Raw genomic sequence first — 16037 nt, 5'->3', positions numbered from 1 at the left:
CTCTTTATATGGGAGTCCCCTCCCCCCCCCCCCCCCCGGGAGGTTTGGATTTCCCTAAGCATAGCCAGGTCTAGAGACAGATTTACAATGATAATTGTTTTGATCAAAAACGCAGCAAAATTATCCTGAGTGTCCATTTAATTGTTGATTTAAACCTCCGGTTGCGACTGCCTCTCATAAGCGACCACCTCTCCTCGGCGACCAGCTTGCCAAAATACCAAAAGTTTCCCCATCTTGTAAGTGACCACCTCTCGTAAGCGACCGCGACCACTTTCGGAGCAAAAAGTCTGAAATTTTCTTTCGTTTTTAACCTCCCGTAAGGGACTTCTTGACAGATAATAGAGCAAAAATTGGATAATAAGGTGTTGTCACATTATTGCATTCCTGGAAAGTGCCAGATTTTTCCTCGAAATTGATTTTTCACATGAATAAAACATTGAATAACATTATGGTTACTGTTGCCTGGGAACAGTAGCCACGAAAATTTAAAGAAAAAATGCATGTTCACTGTACTCTATCAGTCTGTATTCTATCAGTCTTAAAAAAGACAACCTAAATATAAAATTTTGACCCAATATGGTCTAAAAAAAATACAATTTTCAAAAGAAGATGGAAGAAGATTATAGTAATAGTGATGCATGAAAAGTGCATTGTGAAGGACAACAAGATCAGTTAATTTAACAATCTCTAATTCCTTAAAAAGAGGCTCAGAGTGTTCATCTGGTTTCAAGAAAGTTATAATATGTATAGCCCTCTTTTGAACAACTACTTAAGGTTTAAGAGTAGAATTGTAAGTATTGCCCCAAATTGATAAATCATAGGTGAGGAAGGGGTAAATAAGTGAATAATATAATAAAATATTAATGTAATATTTTATTCCTGTTTACATAATATCTAATTTTAGATAATACTCCAATACCTCTTGAAACTTTCTTGCTCAATTTGTGTAAGTATGGTTTCCAGTTCAAATTGGAAGAAAAAAATAGGAGATCTGAATCACTGAAAGGCATTTCTTCAATATGGTTTACATGAACTGTTCCTTCCTCTCCAGGTTCATTAAGTGCAATTTTAGCTTTCAACACCATTACAAGTGAAGAGTTACTTGTATTCTGAAGTCCTATTGGTGTATTGTGTTTCTCATCAGAATCACTGACAGGCATTTCTTCAATATGGTTTACATGAACTATTCCATCCTCTACAGGTTCATTAAGTACAATTTCAGCTTTCAACACCATTACAAGCAAGTGAAGAGTTCCTTGTATTCTGAAGTTCTAATGGTGCATTGTGTTCCTCATCTGAATCACTGACAGGCATTTCTTCAATATTGTTTACAAGAACTGTTCCTTCCTCTCCAGGTTCATTAAGTTCAATTTCAGCTTTCAACACCATTACAAGCAAGTGAAGAGTTACTTGTATTCTGAAGTTCTAATGGTGTATTGTGTTCTTCATCTGAATCACTGACAGGCATTTCTTCAATATGGTCTACATGAACTGTTCCATCCTCTGCAGGTTCATCAAAACTGCAATCAGGCATGTCTTGTTGGTTTATCTGTACTCCAACTTTGCCATTGTCCAAAGATATAATAATCACTCTTCTAAATGCATTTTCATATGCCATATGAAAATGCATTTAGAAGAGTGATTATTATATGTGCATGTCTGTGGGCCAGTTTCTTGGCATATCCAAGCAATTCAAGTCTTTTGGCGGGGTCTTTTTCTGTGAACCATAAAATTTACCAGGAATTTGAAAGTTGAAAAGTCAGATATATAATCTTAATTTCCTCAAAAAGTTTCCAAAAGAAACCTACTGGCCCTGGGCTATCGGACACATATTTCTTTCCACACGGAAGGTAAGTAAGGTAAGGTAAGTCTGCATACAAGCCAAGTGGCCCACCAGGCCAGAGCTTTATCCCTGTTTCTGTGGCATGAAGCAACTAGGAGTATTTCTACTCGCCCCTGGATGGGGTGCTAGTCCATTGCAGGGTTACCCCCAGCATTAAGTTTGCCGGTACCCATTTTTACACCTGGGTGGAGAGAGGCACTGTGAGAGTAAACTGTCTTGCCCAAGAACACAACACAATGTCCCCAGCCAGGGCTCGAACCTGGACTGCTCAATCTGGAGACAAGCGCACTAACCATGAGGCCACCGCACCTCCCACACGGAAGACTCTCACAATTGCTCTATTGACAGATTATGATACCATTGCTTAAGGACGTTCGTGCAAACATTTTCCAGTCAATAGATTTTTTTGAAATTTTTACTGCAATCAGATAATGAGTTACCTGTGTCAGAAATGCCAAAAAATCAGGGATCAGCAACTTCATTTCAGAGATGAAGCCTGTGGAAAACTACCGTGATTTTGAAAAATTGGCGCACACAATTCAGTATCGACCACAGGGGGTTTATAGAACTTTAAAACTATCGAAGGTGAGTCAACGGAGGCAAACGATCTCGGACATATTTTGTAAAAGTGGGTCTGTTGCATAAATAATTCCAAATGTTGCCAACCTTTTCACAAAACTTAACCCTTCAAGGGGCATTTGAAACCGCTGCACAGGTAAACAAAGAGCTAAAAAGAACAGAATTTGATGGTGCAGTTTGCAAAAAATCCAAACTTTTAATAGAAAGATTTTCTTCATTTTTTTGCTTAACATAGAAAATCGGTAGAGGAAATGATCTATCAAAGGAAAAATAGGGGTCACTGAACATCCAAGATCATTAAGTCCATAGCAATGGCCATCTGCCATATTATTGTTCATTTTATTACTTAGCGCACATTTGCATGATGTGGAGTGTGAATTTTCCCGCGCAGTAAGGATGCGCAGAAACAATTCAGGTGAATGTCCTCAAGCCACTGTTTGAATTAAAAATATCAGTGTTGACACTTTAGCCCATCAATCTGTACTAACCTTGCTGTATCGTGTCTTGATCTCCACCATGCCCAGTGCCGTCACAAAAGAATTCACAATCTTTAATCTCCAGTCTAACCACACATCTATACAAAGAATTGTTCTTTTCCTGACTATCACTGTTATCAATTTTATTCTCCAGCCTCTCTAGCTGAAAAAAGTGCAACAGTAAAAACCTGTCAGATGAACAATAATATTTCTTTTGCATGTTTCTGTTACATGAAGGGGAGTGGCTCCTCACGTGAAGAGTTACAGTAAGTGCCTGCACTGATAACACATTGTGGTGACCCATATTACCCAAATGGCAGTGTTTAGACTTGACTGAGGTTCTCTCAGAAAACCCAAATTCACACAAATTCAGAAATCATACATCAGAATTTTAACATTAAAAATGACTTTATTTTACAAATTCAGATAATTGACCTTAGTAGCCAGTAATTAGCAAAGTTATTATGTAGGTAATCTACCCTAAACAAAAGATTTAATGATGTTATTAATTTTAAAGCTCAAAGAAAAAAAAAAAAAATAATCAGCACTTCTGAGTTACCATAACAAAATGAAGACAGGAAGATTTCATTACCGGAACAATTTTTGTTGACCATCCATTAAATCCAAAGTAATGATTAGCAAGCACTGTACACTTTGCCATGTACAAAGGGTGTCGAACAACTTCTGTGAACTTTTTCCGTTGAGCAAACTGGACCTGTATAAACAATGCCAACTAATAAATTCTTAAAGCTAACTCAGATAACACCGAACACAGGTAAAAAACTCTGCATCAGACCTAGAGGCCCAATTACCAGCAGAGCACATCCTGGTTTCTGTAGCATTAAGTGCTCAGGAGTATTTTGACACCTCCCTGATGGGACAGTATGTCAATCAGAGGGTTTACTCACCCCCACCCCTTATGGCATTAAAATCACCTGTACCTATTTGTACAAGTAGATCTAATCTATGTAGAGGGAATCACTGTGAGAGTTAAGTGTCTTGCTCAAGGATACAACACAATGTCCCTGACTAGGGCTCAAACGGAAATAACTTGATCTGAAGTCCAGCACACAAGCCCTCTGGCCCGGGTTGTTCGAAATGTTGATAACGCTATCCACCAGATGAATCACTATCCGGTGGATATCGTGGTTGGTTTTGTTAACACTTATCCACTGCATATCAATTTACCTCATGGATAGCACTATCCACCTTTCAAACAACCTGGGCCTGGCCTCAAAATTATGCAACAGTTGGTGAAGAACATTATTGCCATGAGAACTCTGCCACAAGGGAAAACTAAAACTGACCTTTAAAAATTGGCCTCCTAAAAGTCTCTTTCCACTTATTCTTTCTTTTGCCTTTTTTGCTGCCCTTGCTGAATAAAACTTGACAAAGGCATATAGAGAACTGTAGTTCAACTCGGAACAATTCACAGTGGACTCCTCAGGAGCTGATGGCAAAAATGATAATTTTCATGTTATTAGATAATCACTCAGTTAAGTAATAATCAACTTTTTGACTTTAGTTTATTACATGCAGCCTTGATAAGATTCCTTCTCATGCATGGTGGGGAAGTAATCAGATTAAAAATGAATCATCCCAAGTTGGCTTCTTACGACAGTTTAAAACAAATTCACACGTTGAAATTATGTTTATAGTGGTCAATGCACTTAGCTACACCTACAACCCTGCAAAAAACTGTCGAGATAGTATCATCAATGTTCTAATTGCATGTGATACCATAATGTAATCAAACCACACTGTAGTCCCCCACTACCTCCATTCAATGTTGTTTTATTGGTCTCAAAACCAAAGGATAAAGTTCTTGTGTTATTCCCATCCTCACCAAAAAAAAAAAACATGATTACAAACATTACAGGAGGGGAGGGGTAAAGGCTCCATTTATTTAACGACATTTTGGAATCTACTCAGTACAAATGGAAAAATGATAATATTTTTTCAATATATTTTTTGTCACAACTAGTTTAGACCATGGTTGTAGCTCGTTCGGCTAAGGCAAAACACTTAAACAGACAGACTGGTAGTGGGTTCTAGCAGAAGCATATCACCTAGACTAGGTGATAGGCTTCTGGCTCTAGCAATACTTATTATTCTTTAATGGGTTTATCATTTCCATTATTTAGCAGTTGCTGTTAGAGTGAAAACCTCAAAATTTTCTGACATTTAAAATGGCTCTGAAATGCCTCCTTTAAATTTCAAGTGCTTATGCTGAGCAAATTGTAGTCGAAATCATGTAATCACCTAAAAAAAATTAATAAGCTTACTGTATAGGGCCACTCCATTTAATGTCCACACCTCCACCCCTCCACCCCTCCACCCCCTATCCCTATTGAGGACTTTTTAATTTTACCCCCTCAGAAAAGTAAACTTTTTACTCCCCAAGAAGGGAAGACCAAAGTTCAGACACACTCCCCCCTTCAGAATTTATTAAAGACCAAAGATCCCAACACTGTTGCCATCTCAGAAATGGCCTTTGAAGACTCCCCCCTCCCTCCCTGATTTCCTAGGTCATCAATAGAGGGGAACTGCAGATAAAAATGGAATGGCCCATAGAATTGCTTCCAATCGGTCAACCTTTTTTCACAATAACTGTCTAATTTCTCGCACGCTGATTGGCTCATTTTTATCATCAATGGGAGTACAGACGGTCAGTTTTTTATGTGTCTGTCCTCTTATTGCTGATAAATTGCATAACATTGTCAAAGTGGCTGTGGAACCACTCGCCTCGGCGTGTGGCTCCGCAGTAAACTTTCACAATGTTATGACGAAATTTATCATCAAAGAGAGGACAGACACATAAAAAACTGACGTCAATTTGTTAAAGTATCCAAGTCTTCAGTGTTCACAGTTCTGACGTTAAAAAGAGTTCCTACAATCAGAAAATTAGAACAAGAAAAATAAGTTACCTTCTGAACTATCTGATGAATCGATCACTTGTACTTCATACACCAATCCAAACTGGGAGAATATTTCAAGCAGTTTCACCTGAATCATTGAAAACGACAATTCTTATTATTTAGTCAAGTTGTACACCATTATTGTCTATATTATATGGCAAAGCATCTTATTATACACAAAGAAATCCTTACTTGTACCACTTCTTTCTCCAGCCGTCTTGAAATGTTGGTGACATAGAGATTAACTTCATTCTTATGAGGACGAAAAAACTCGATAAGTTCTACTGATGAGTCCGCCATGTTTGTTTTGAACTTCCCGCGCGCTCCCGCGTATCGTCGGATCACTCAGCTGTATTTTAGTAAAGAAATTGCCTCGTGGTGTATCAATCATATAGTGGTTTTCTATATACCTTGGGCTTGAAGGAAAATAATTTTTTAGGTGATTTCTCAGTATTGCATTGCGCATCCCTACTGTGCACGATTTTCGCGTCATTAGCGCCTCAAACTCTTATTTGTTGCGCACGGAGATTACCAAAAGTCACCTAAATAACCGTATTTGTCAGCATTGTGGCATGAAAACAAGCACGGTGACCCCTCTTTTTACAACGCTTTTGATATCTCCTTGTCCTGTAACAACCAAATTTCATCGGAAATCTATGGCCGGGTCTTTTACTAGGGACTCACCTTGAGCGCAAAATGACCCAGAATTGAAATTTAATCGGGGTTTTAATGTTTTTCAATGTCATTGTTTTGTGGAGCTTAGAGTAGTCAAAGTGAAATGTATAGTGCCAAAGAAAACCAGTGAAGGTCATTCAAGGATACCCCCAGGATCAAACTTTGAGCAGCCGGGCCCGATATTGCAATGGAGGGCTATGTGTACCTTTTACTACTGTATACAGACTTGCTCATATTCAATTGTCCCAAGAGCGTATAAAACGCAAAATGAGGCCCTACGTCAGGTGAAACCCTAGGGAGACCAAAAACATCATGGCGGAGAACTCTCGAAATTGAGATGAGACAGGCCTTACATGACCAGAAATGTGGAAAGCGGCAAAAGATCGAAAAATGCAACCTCGTTTTCAGAACCCTCTCTCTTCCTCGAGAAAAACCAAGGGAGGAAGAAAGAGGACCGTAGGAATAAGCTTAGGAAAGTTGCGAGCTTATGCCTCACAAAGGGTTAAGAGGACGAGTGAGTGATTACCCTATATAGCATTTATAACTGAGGGCTATAACTGAGCCAGACATGAGTTACACAGCTACCCATAGACTACGAGGCTCTTCATGGGAAAGAAAATAGGAAATGAAAAAAGGAAGAAGAACCTGCCCGCATCACTTAGAGCCCAAGAAACTCCACTGATGCGACGCTGAGCGAGTTGTCAGAAATCAGTCAATCAGCGCTGGAACACCAGATATATATCGATGGACACGTTGTCCACGCGATCTGCGTCGCGCTAGAGGATATTGGGGTACTGGATCGCGACGACTAATGCAAAATAAAATTTGACAAGGGAGAAAACATATGCCAGAAAAATTCAAACGACTATTGCAAATGTTTCAAAGCCTCATTGAAAATCTTGTCCACAGAAAATATGTTTTGTCCAGCAAGATGGCGTTTAGATATATTATTATTATTATTATTATTGTTGTTGTTGTTGTTGTTGTTGTTGTTGTTACTATTATTATTATTATTATTATCATCTAAGTTTAAAACAAGGGAATGAATGTAGGAAAAAATTCTCATCTGTCACAGAGAGTACGGCGTAAACCGTGAGCAGGTAGAGAAAAGACAGAATACCGTAAATCACAACTGCTACCACATTTCGGCTGAGCAAAATAGAATTGTCTTTCAGGATATTCAGCGATCGTTGCTCGAACACTCCCCCAACCCCACTCCCTCTCCTTCACCATTGAACGCCTGTCACGCAGGCTATATTACGTTCAGACAGGAGCGCAGACATAATTCACTGGTCTAATTAGCCTATTCTATAACCCTGTCTTGAATGTCACTTTCGTCATGGGGGGCTTATTGGAATAGGGGTGCTTATTAAAAAAAAACGGCATTCATCTAGGGAGCGCGTATTGGAAGAAGGGTGCTAAAGGGAATCCTTATGTTCGCCTTATTAGATCTAGCACGCTTACGTTTATATCTTTTATTCTTTACAAGTTAGACAACTTTGTGAATCAGTCGCTGTCCAATCATCTTAGAGCAAAGATTCTTTCCTGAAAGTAACAGCCCTCTGACCGCGTTTTGTTTTGGGCCCAGGCTTTGCCTCGCCTTGTTTCGTCAGCGCTAGATACCAGTCAGGATTGAGCATGGATTGATACGAAGTGCACTCGGTCCCACAAATCTCTTTGAAGACACATTCTGGCCGAGATGAGGAGGTCTGTTGAATTTTAAAAAGAGTTACCACAAAAAAAGTAATGTAATAGGATTGAGTGGAGCAAGATCAAGACTCAAAGAGTATAAAGAAAAAAAAACTAGTACCTTCTAATTCCACCCTTATCAATGATATTGCTTTTGAGTCTCTACCCGGTTATTCCGAACACTATATATTGTCTTCTAGGCAATTCAATTCAAAACCAGACAGTTCTTACTTACTGTGGTATATAACTCTCCGTTTGCACCCATCGCAATGTACTTTCCTGCAGCTTTCCTTTTATCATGACCACACCGACCTCGACGAACTCCATTACAAGAAAAACTATTGACAAAGAAACACAAGAAATAGCAGCTGCTGCTGGGCCACAACTGTCATTGTTTTACTGATTCCTGTTTGTATATTATGGAACAACTGGGACCTGTTGCCTAAGTACAGTGTTAGTTCGGTTTTGAATGGAATGCTAGTGCTGCAGGTTTCTTTTAAGCGTCAACAAAGTTAAGACAACGACCACTACGCAACATGGCGGCCATACTCTTGCTAATAAGTTGACCGAAACATGCAGCCTTGGTTTACAGCGTACATCTTTGATATTGACATTCAGGTTATGGTCAATTGACGCCTATAAAAACAAGTACTGGTTTTCGATTGGATCGCAGGCTCAAGCTAAGTTAACGTCTTAAAACAGTTGGGCATCGTTGGTGGGAAAGTGAAAAACCTAAATTAATCACCGTAGTCAGTGATAGAATATTTGTCTAGCTAGTTTTTTTCATTTTCTGATGACTTTGTGCGAAGCATCGATACACTTTAATATTGTAACTGTATAATAAAGCTACCAAAGGACACGAGTGCAGTGTAGACAAGTGCACACAGGGAACCCAATATTATAACGGGACTACCCAATTTATTTAAGATCGCCTTCCAAGTATTCCATTTAAAAGAACAGCGCAATGTACGGCGAATTACAAAAAGTGAAAATCATCAACAACGAATTACGATTTTGACGTTCCACCAAATTATCTAAATTAACATTGAAAGCGGAAAACTGGCCGACAATCAATTGGTCAAAAAATAAAGTTCATCACCGTCATTGAGTTTTTCTTTTCCGTGTCTGGCTACACGTAGACAATGCTATATTTTCAGTAACAGTCAGAATTCCTTTTCTTTTAGTTTCAAGACGTTGTAACTCAGTGAAGTTCACATCAAAAATACATTTTTTCATTGACACTCGGCCTTTTCGAATGCAAATCTCGATTTCTTGAAACTGAAAACTGCTTAAAGCCATGTAGACTTAAAGAAGTTATACTCCTAACTGACTATTACGCATTTCCTTTAATGCAAGTTTAGAGAATATCGCTCTATATGAAGGTGACAACCCTTCCTCGCTTTATGATCTCCTCACCTGCCTACTTAACAAGGTATCAACATCGTAAAGAGAAATTAGAAAATGATCGCTCTCGGAAATAAATGGTAAAAAATGCGAAGGAAACGTTTCACTTAAGTTGTGGCTGGGTTATAATTCTTAGGCGCGAACGTAGCACGCAGGCATTTTGTAAGTTATACGTTACATTATAATTAGCGAAATAAATTTTTCTACTCACTGTAAATATCATTTTCGTCCCGGCTTCCCTCTACGCTGTTCTCGTTTACTCTGAGATAGAAGCCATGACTGCATTTTAAATGCTTCAGTGACGACGTGTTGGGCGTGAAATGAACCATGTCGTTTGTTGTTGTTGTAAGTGGATTTGCGATACACTGAAGATATTTTGCGTGTACTAGTCTAACTTTATTGCACACCTCGATTACTCGTGATTGACGCCTACCAAGTTAAAAGAATTTCGTTTCACTCACCCAGTCAATTCCCTTTGCATTTTCTTTTTGTTTGGAACGGCACGTGATTTTATCTTCTACATCGTCTCTTTTGGCCAGCGGTAGCTTATTGAAGAACAATCTCGCATCCCTGTTGGTACCAAACTTACACTGACGTGCTTAGCATTTGAGACGCCGTCTTAGACCTCGACAGTGAGAATTCCCTGGTGCCGAGACGGGATATGACTTTTGCCTCTGTTTCAAAATGAGCTGCTCTTTGCCTCTGTTTCAAAATGAAGCTCGGCGCAAAAACTATGGCTATAGTCTATGAGCCCTCGACAACAACTCTTTATATGACAACAGGGCACGATCGCACACACGACATTTTGAAAGGGAAACTTTTCCTTAAACGATACCTAAGAAAAAAAATTTCCTGACCGCTCATGAAGTATGAGCGAAAGTCAACTGGCTGGGCCTCGTCGACAAGGAGCTCATAGAAAACCTAGGGATATTGTCCAATTATTAACGCTTACTGATGGCCTTTGTGTATCATCAAATATTTTCTTATATGTAAGTTATCGGTGGAGGTGGCTACCTTGAGACGTGGGTATTTCCTTTTAGTGTCTCGTTTTACAAACGCAGCCCTATTTTTGAATAAAAGTCGAAGTTTCCTTCCTTTAAGTTTTAAGACGACAATTACATGTAAAGGACTTGTCATTGTAATTTCATATTGGGCTTCTTCTACATGCTATGAACGCCTCTTTTTGGAAACTGAAAAATGCGTGAGTAATGGGAAAAGGAAGTATATGTTAAATGAGATGATAGGAAAGTAAAAACTCTACTGTAAATATGAATTTTACAAAAAAAAAATACAAGAACCTTTTCAGCAAATAAGTAAAATCAGGCAGGGTTTGCAAAGTTTCAAATACCGTTGCAAATAACTAAATATATTATTTACCCCGTTCTCAATAATTGGAAGGTGGAGGTCATTGTTGGAAAGGAAAAACTTTCAGTCTCGTTTCAAAAACGAGGCCAAATTTGTCTCAAAATAAACATGGCACACCTTAATATAATATTTGTATATTTTATTTTAGAAACGAATATTCAACCCGTTTACGTTACGCAAGAGTGGAAATTCACTTTAACACAAGGAATGAATTCGATTTCCATTCAGCTTTCAAAATATAGTTTTTGCCAAGACATTATATTCTCTTGCTTTCACTCAGAACAATGCGGAGAAATGCGAAATCTACTGCGCAATAAGATTGTTTCGAAAAATACAGATTCGTACTTCCATGACTGTCTTTACTTTAATCCACTTCTATCGCTCTCACGATTTATCATCTTCCCTTGCTAAAGGATTTTTGCATTTTGTCACGTGCTGTTCTACAGATTAAATCAAACCCTCTTATAATATAATAATACCTTAGAACTTCTTCAAATACCAAGGGTGGATCTAGGGGGAGGGTGCAAGTCGTGAACAATTTCCCTCCCCCCCCCCCCCGCCTGAGATGAAGACCCCTTCGTATTCGCTTTTAAAATTTGTTTACCTGACAACTCAGTTACGCCATTCCTTAGTGACGCACCCCTCCTAAGAAAAATTCTGGATCCGCCCATGAATATCATCTATTTTACTTACACTCTAGTCCAACTAAAATAAAGTTATTGCGCTATTAGCATTATCAAATGCATCAAGAATTTAGTATCCAGCGGAAAATCCATTAACAGATTAAACTCTTCTTGATAAAAATTCCACGGATCTCTGGCCGGATGCAGCTTTGGACCCAGACTTTGCTCTGCCATCGTTTGTCAGTGCAAGGAACCAGCCTGCGTGAGGCTTGGACTCAAATGAACTGTAGCCATTCGTGTTATGATGTTCTTTAAAAAAACAATCTTCCACCAAGGAGCACTGTTAAAAGTTAAGGACATAGGGTACGTTAAATGATCTAGGTTCGATGGAGCGAGGGAGCGAGCACGTAAGTGAAGGAAGGAAGAAACAAGGAAAGGGAGGCTGGGTGACCGCGCGCGTGTGCATTAATTCGCGCGCGTTGCGTGCGTGTATGACTAAATCCTCATTGGCATTAATCAGTGACATCATTGATACTTACGTAGGTCAAGAGGTTTCCTTTACTGTCCATCCCGATATATCTATTAGATACTTCTCGTAACACAATTTCCCCTGGCGCAACAGATATCATTTCAAGGGTAGCTGCAAATCAATTTTAGAATGAACATTTCTCTGTCAACGGCTCTGGCAAAACGAAGTCAAAGATAAATGTAAGTTGGTAAACTTGTGTGTACTTCAGCGCGACCCCGTTTGGCAGCTTATGTGTGTACATCTATGCTAGCTTTCCAATGCAACGAGATCTAAAAGTTTATCTTGATCTTTAACTCAAAGCGCTGTCAGACAAGCAAACTCTTCTCAAAATTCTTTTGCGATACAATTAAGTTGCCAAAGAAATTGCTTAGCGTGTTGAAAACACCCTTGAAAAATGAGAACATTTATGAAACATACACCAAGCGCTACAAGCTCAAATCTTAGCAAGAAAATCTTTGGTACTGCTTCTGCGCGGTGTTTTCTTATAAAATGTTTATTTATTATATAAAAATATAAAACAAATAGAGTCCATGATATGTTGCCGTGCGTCTGTTCAGTAATAGATCACAGATGACGTCAAAATGTGGTAAGAGGATCAGTGCACAAGCGGCCAAATCCGTCGACCCGAAAAACTTTTCACGCCCCTCAATTCACCTCTCGCAAGATATCAAGATATAGATCAAAGTCTCATGTCTCTAATTAATTGGCCGAGTCTTTGACGTAAGGTAGGTCAGGGACGTAGCCGGTGTTAGGCAAACCGAAGCACTTGCTTTAGCCTTTTTTTTTCCTTTTGGTTGTTTTTCTTTTAAAGGGGGAAACTGCAAATTGCTAAATACCTAGGAAAAGAATTTGACCACAGACATTACCTCACTTTCTGGCTAAGGCCCTGTAGGGCAGGCCGTTTGTAGCAGTAAGCCAGACATAAGAGCGTTTTGAAGTCACTTAACATTACAGTCGATCACTGATTTTTTTATTATTATTATTATTATTATTATTATTATTATTATTATTATATATGAACTAATTCAAAACTTCTCGTGAAACCACTCGTCTGAAAAATTGTTTTGCCGCGCCCAGCAATCGAAGTTTACCAAAATAACGTAATTGCTATCAGACTATATTGCAAATGACAAACACATATGTTTAACATTTGAAAAAAACATTATTTGATGCTTAATATTTTCACCGTTGCAACAACGCGACTTTAACTTGTCTTGCAAGATTGTCACGTGACTCTCTCAGAACCGGTGTGATCTTTTCCAGTCCAAAAGACGGCCGAGATGTAAACTAATTAAGGATCAATGTGGCCTTACACAAACTGGTATACCTGTTGAAAGCGTTTTCACCTAATTAAGACAAACCTTCCAAGTCATCATAATTCTCCACAAATTCTTAAGGACTTTATGAAGAGAGAACTCCTTTCCCCTGGTTATTTACGTCGAATCTTCGACACAAGTTGTGAACAATACAAACCGGCAAACATAAAATGATCGAAAATTAAAACTTTAAAACCATGAAGCCGGGCTAATTTGTTTATCCTGGTTTAAGCTCTGATCTCTCATTAACGAACTTAGTAGGGACAATTGCACTCGTTGTTTAAGACCTGTTGGTGTACAGTGTGTACGATACATGTGTGTGTAGTAAACAGAAGAATTAAACTTACCATAAACATCACCGATTCGTTGTTGACTCCCCTCAACTGTGTCATCTGTTACTCGCAAAAACAACCCGTGACGGGAGATCAATTGAGTCTTTCGGGAGACGTTTGTTGTAGGCTGAAGAGAAGTCATGGCCGGCGCTGCGATCTGTACACAGTTTCAGGCAGGGCCTTTCACTTTCAAGGGTGAATATGCAAAGTTTATTGGTGCAAATCTAACAGATTCCTCTTAGCCGTCAAAGCTGCCCAATTCATTTTCTGTGCATTACTTCAATCACCAAAATAAAAACCCAGGCGCCTTCCCACGAAATTGTTTTAACCAGTATGTCTACAACCGTTTGCTGTAACCTTTAGTGGAAATTACAGTACCTTGGAAAACAATTAAGAGCTTTTCCTGCGTTGTCTGAGATAAAAGCTTTTCTTTTGATGCTTTATTTAAGGGTGGTTAATTTGCATGTTGCATCAGTTGATCAGTCATGCGTGCGAGTATTGGGACGGTGGAATTTCAATTAGATGTAAAAATAGTTCACAGATGACTGTGACTTTAAGAGGACACTTACTGTATCGTACATGAGTTGATATCGATGACATTACACTGATTTGCATGAGACTTCAGACTTGACAAGCGGTTTGAGCGATAAGTTAGGAATGTGCGAATCTGACGCTCTCCAGAGGCCGTGTGACGTCATAAAAGCATTATGTCAAGCGTTAGCAGGATGGGAGTGCCTGGGTAATAGTACTTCGTCACAGCTTTGCCTTTGGGTCTCTTTCTTTCTGAAATCTCTGTTAAAAATGGCTAGCTCCGTGAGCGGGCAAGATGAACCAAATACTGTGATGTGATTGGCTATCCTAGCGGGCAAGATGGCACTATTTGACCCGCTCGGAATTTTCGCTCTGTCCCACAGGAAAAATTTCCCCGAAATCCATATAATAAATCCCTTATTGACCAGGCATGTAAAAAAAATGTAAAGTGTAATGTAAATCTTTTTATAGTGGCCATGCACTTAGCTATACAAGCACTAAGCTTAGCTAGTTTACAGGCATGCCAGTAAAACAAAGGAAACAAATATTTCAAATAAAGGTAGCATAGTTAAAAATCCCAACTGGCAGGAGGCAGACCAGTTGGCTATTTAGGTCAAGATGGCACAGTGCGTTCGTTTGTTGCAAGTTTACCTCGACTCCGTGTCGGTCTATAAACATGATTGTCCAGCCATCTTGACCTCACGCTTGGTCAATAACCCATATTTATCAGTTAAATTTTCGGCGATTTCTCGGCTATCGGTTAAAACTTCTCAGTTATCACGAATTTCTGCAGATCTCAGATCTTTGCCATCAGTAATTAAAAAGTTTGACTAATTCTCAGTTATCAGCTTAGCCCCGTTATGCCCTTACACGCGCATGCGCACATTCCCCGATAGCGATCATGGCGACTAATGGGGAAGTTGCGCGAATGGAGATTTGGAAAGTGCTGAGCACAGCGTCGAAATTGAAAACCGTCAAGAAGAGACAAATACAGGGAGCGGAAAAAGAACTCGGTCCATTAAGCGTCTTAGTCTCTCTATGTTATTTTAGCAGAGTGGATCACTTAATTTAATTTGATCCTCTGTACCCTGCTGAATTGATGGTTCTGAAACCAGTTGTCTCTGCTTGTTTGTTTCCTGTTTCGACTGGAACTTGTCACGTTTTGATCATCGGAAGGACTTGGTTTAATCACACTAGATTGTCTGGATTACTCTATTTCGAATTAATTACCAGGGCCGGGTTAGGATTAGCGAGAATTTTGATTTCAGTTTCGTACTTTTTCGCTGAGGTTTCCTGTTCATGGATTGTCTAGATTAAAGGAGCTACGTCACGGTTTGTGCATCTTGAAAAGTTTAACCTAAAATTTTTCAAGTTCGTCGTTTGTAATCCGTGTCAATCTTGTCTCTCCTTAACTATCCTTGTTCATTTATGGTTTACTATTATTTCTTATCTCTTTTTTCACCTTAGTAAACTAGTATTTTCAGGTTTCATTCAATTTAAAGGTAATTTTGTACGTGCCCAAAATAACACAAAATACCATGACTGAAATCCTTTAAGGGAAGCTTTTTCGAGTTAATTACCAGGGCAGGGTCGTTCGAAGCCCGGTTAAGCTAACCCAGGATTAGCGAAAATTTTAATTTCAGTTTTGCAACTGTTTTGCAACTTGTCGCTGACGTTGTCTGTTCATATTGTTTGCCCTTCAGTTTTGAATTGGAATAATCTCAATCTATAGAAAGCATAAGCAGTGAAAAACATTT

The 16037-nt window shown here is 39.0% G+C and overlaps 2 protein-coding genes, 1 long non-coding RNA gene and 1 pseudogene across 3 annotated transcripts; all 4 read right to left on the bottom strand.

The window, feature by feature from the left end:
* Positions 1–1607: 1607 nt before the first annotated feature.
* On the bottom strand, positions 1608–4459 carry LOC145495667 (RAD52 motif-containing protein 1-like). The gene is made up of 5 exons (XM_081475291.1): positions 4432–4459; positions 4206–4348; positions 3491–3613; positions 2911–3061; positions 1608–1717 (listed from the first exon to the last, which is right to left on the bottom strand). The coding sequence occupies exons 1-5, from the start codon at positions 4457–4459 to the stop codon at positions 1608–1610; spliced, it is 555 nt and encodes a 184-aa protein (XP_081331417.1).
* Positions 4442–6120, bottom strand: LOC145495946 (uncharacterized). The gene is made up of 2 exons (XR_014050492.1): positions 6009–6120; positions 4442–5904 (listed from the first exon to the last, which is right to left on the bottom strand). It is a non-coding gene; the product is annotated as an uncharacterized LOC145495946 (long non-coding RNA).
* Positions 6121–7842: 1722 nt separating this feature from the next.
* On the bottom strand, positions 7843–9985 carry LOC145495939 (fibroblast growth factor 2-like; annotated as a pseudogene).
* A 1554-nt stretch (positions 9986–11539) lies between these two features.
* LOC145495937 (fibroblast growth factor 20-like) lies at positions 11540–14725 on the bottom strand. Its single transcript, XM_081475537.1, has 3 exons — positions 13765–14725; positions 12112–12212; positions 11540–11912 (listed from the first exon to the last, which is right to left on the bottom strand). Exons 1-3 carry the CDS (start codon positions 13889–13891, stop codon positions 11733–11735), a joined length of 408 nt encoding a protein of 135 aa, XP_081331663.1. The 5' UTR covers positions 13892–14725; the 3' UTR covers positions 11540–11732.
* Positions 14726–16037: the final 1312 nt, after the last annotated feature.

Source organism: Orbicella franksi, chromosome 8, assembly GCF_964199315.1.
Source record: "Orbicella franksi chromosome 8, jaOrbFran1.1, whole genome shotgun sequence".
Classification (NCBI taxonomy): Eukaryota; Metazoa; Cnidaria; class Anthozoa; order Scleractinia; family Merulinidae; genus Orbicella; species Orbicella franksi.
The sequence above is the reverse complement of the archived record's forward strand: the minus strand, read 5'-3'. Positions and strand labels throughout refer to the sequence as shown.

Coding starts and splice junctions, on each gene's coding strand:
- LOC145495667 (XM_081475291.1), bottom strand. CDS start 4,459: ATGAGAAGGAATCTTATCAAGGCTGCAT. Junction 4,349..4,431: donor GAATCTTATCAAGGCTGCAT/GTAATAAACTAA, acceptor TTTTGCCATCAG/CTCCTGAGGAGTCCACTGTG. Junction 3,614..4,205: donor TAGGAGGCCAATTTTTAAAG/GTCAGTTTTAGT, acceptor TTGTTTATACAG/GTCCAGTTTGCTCAACGGAA.
- LOC145495937 (XM_081475537.1), bottom strand. CDS start 13,891: ATGACTTCTCTTCAGCCTACAACAAACGTCTCCCGAAAGACTCAATTG. Junction 12,213..13,764: donor ACGAATCGGTGATGTTTATG/GTAAGTTTAATT, acceptor ATTGATTTGCAG/CTACCCTTGAAATGATATCT. Junction 11,913..12,111: donor AAGGAAACCTCTTGACCTAC/GTAAGTATCAAT, acceptor AACTTTTAACAG/TGCTCCTTGGTGGAAGATTG.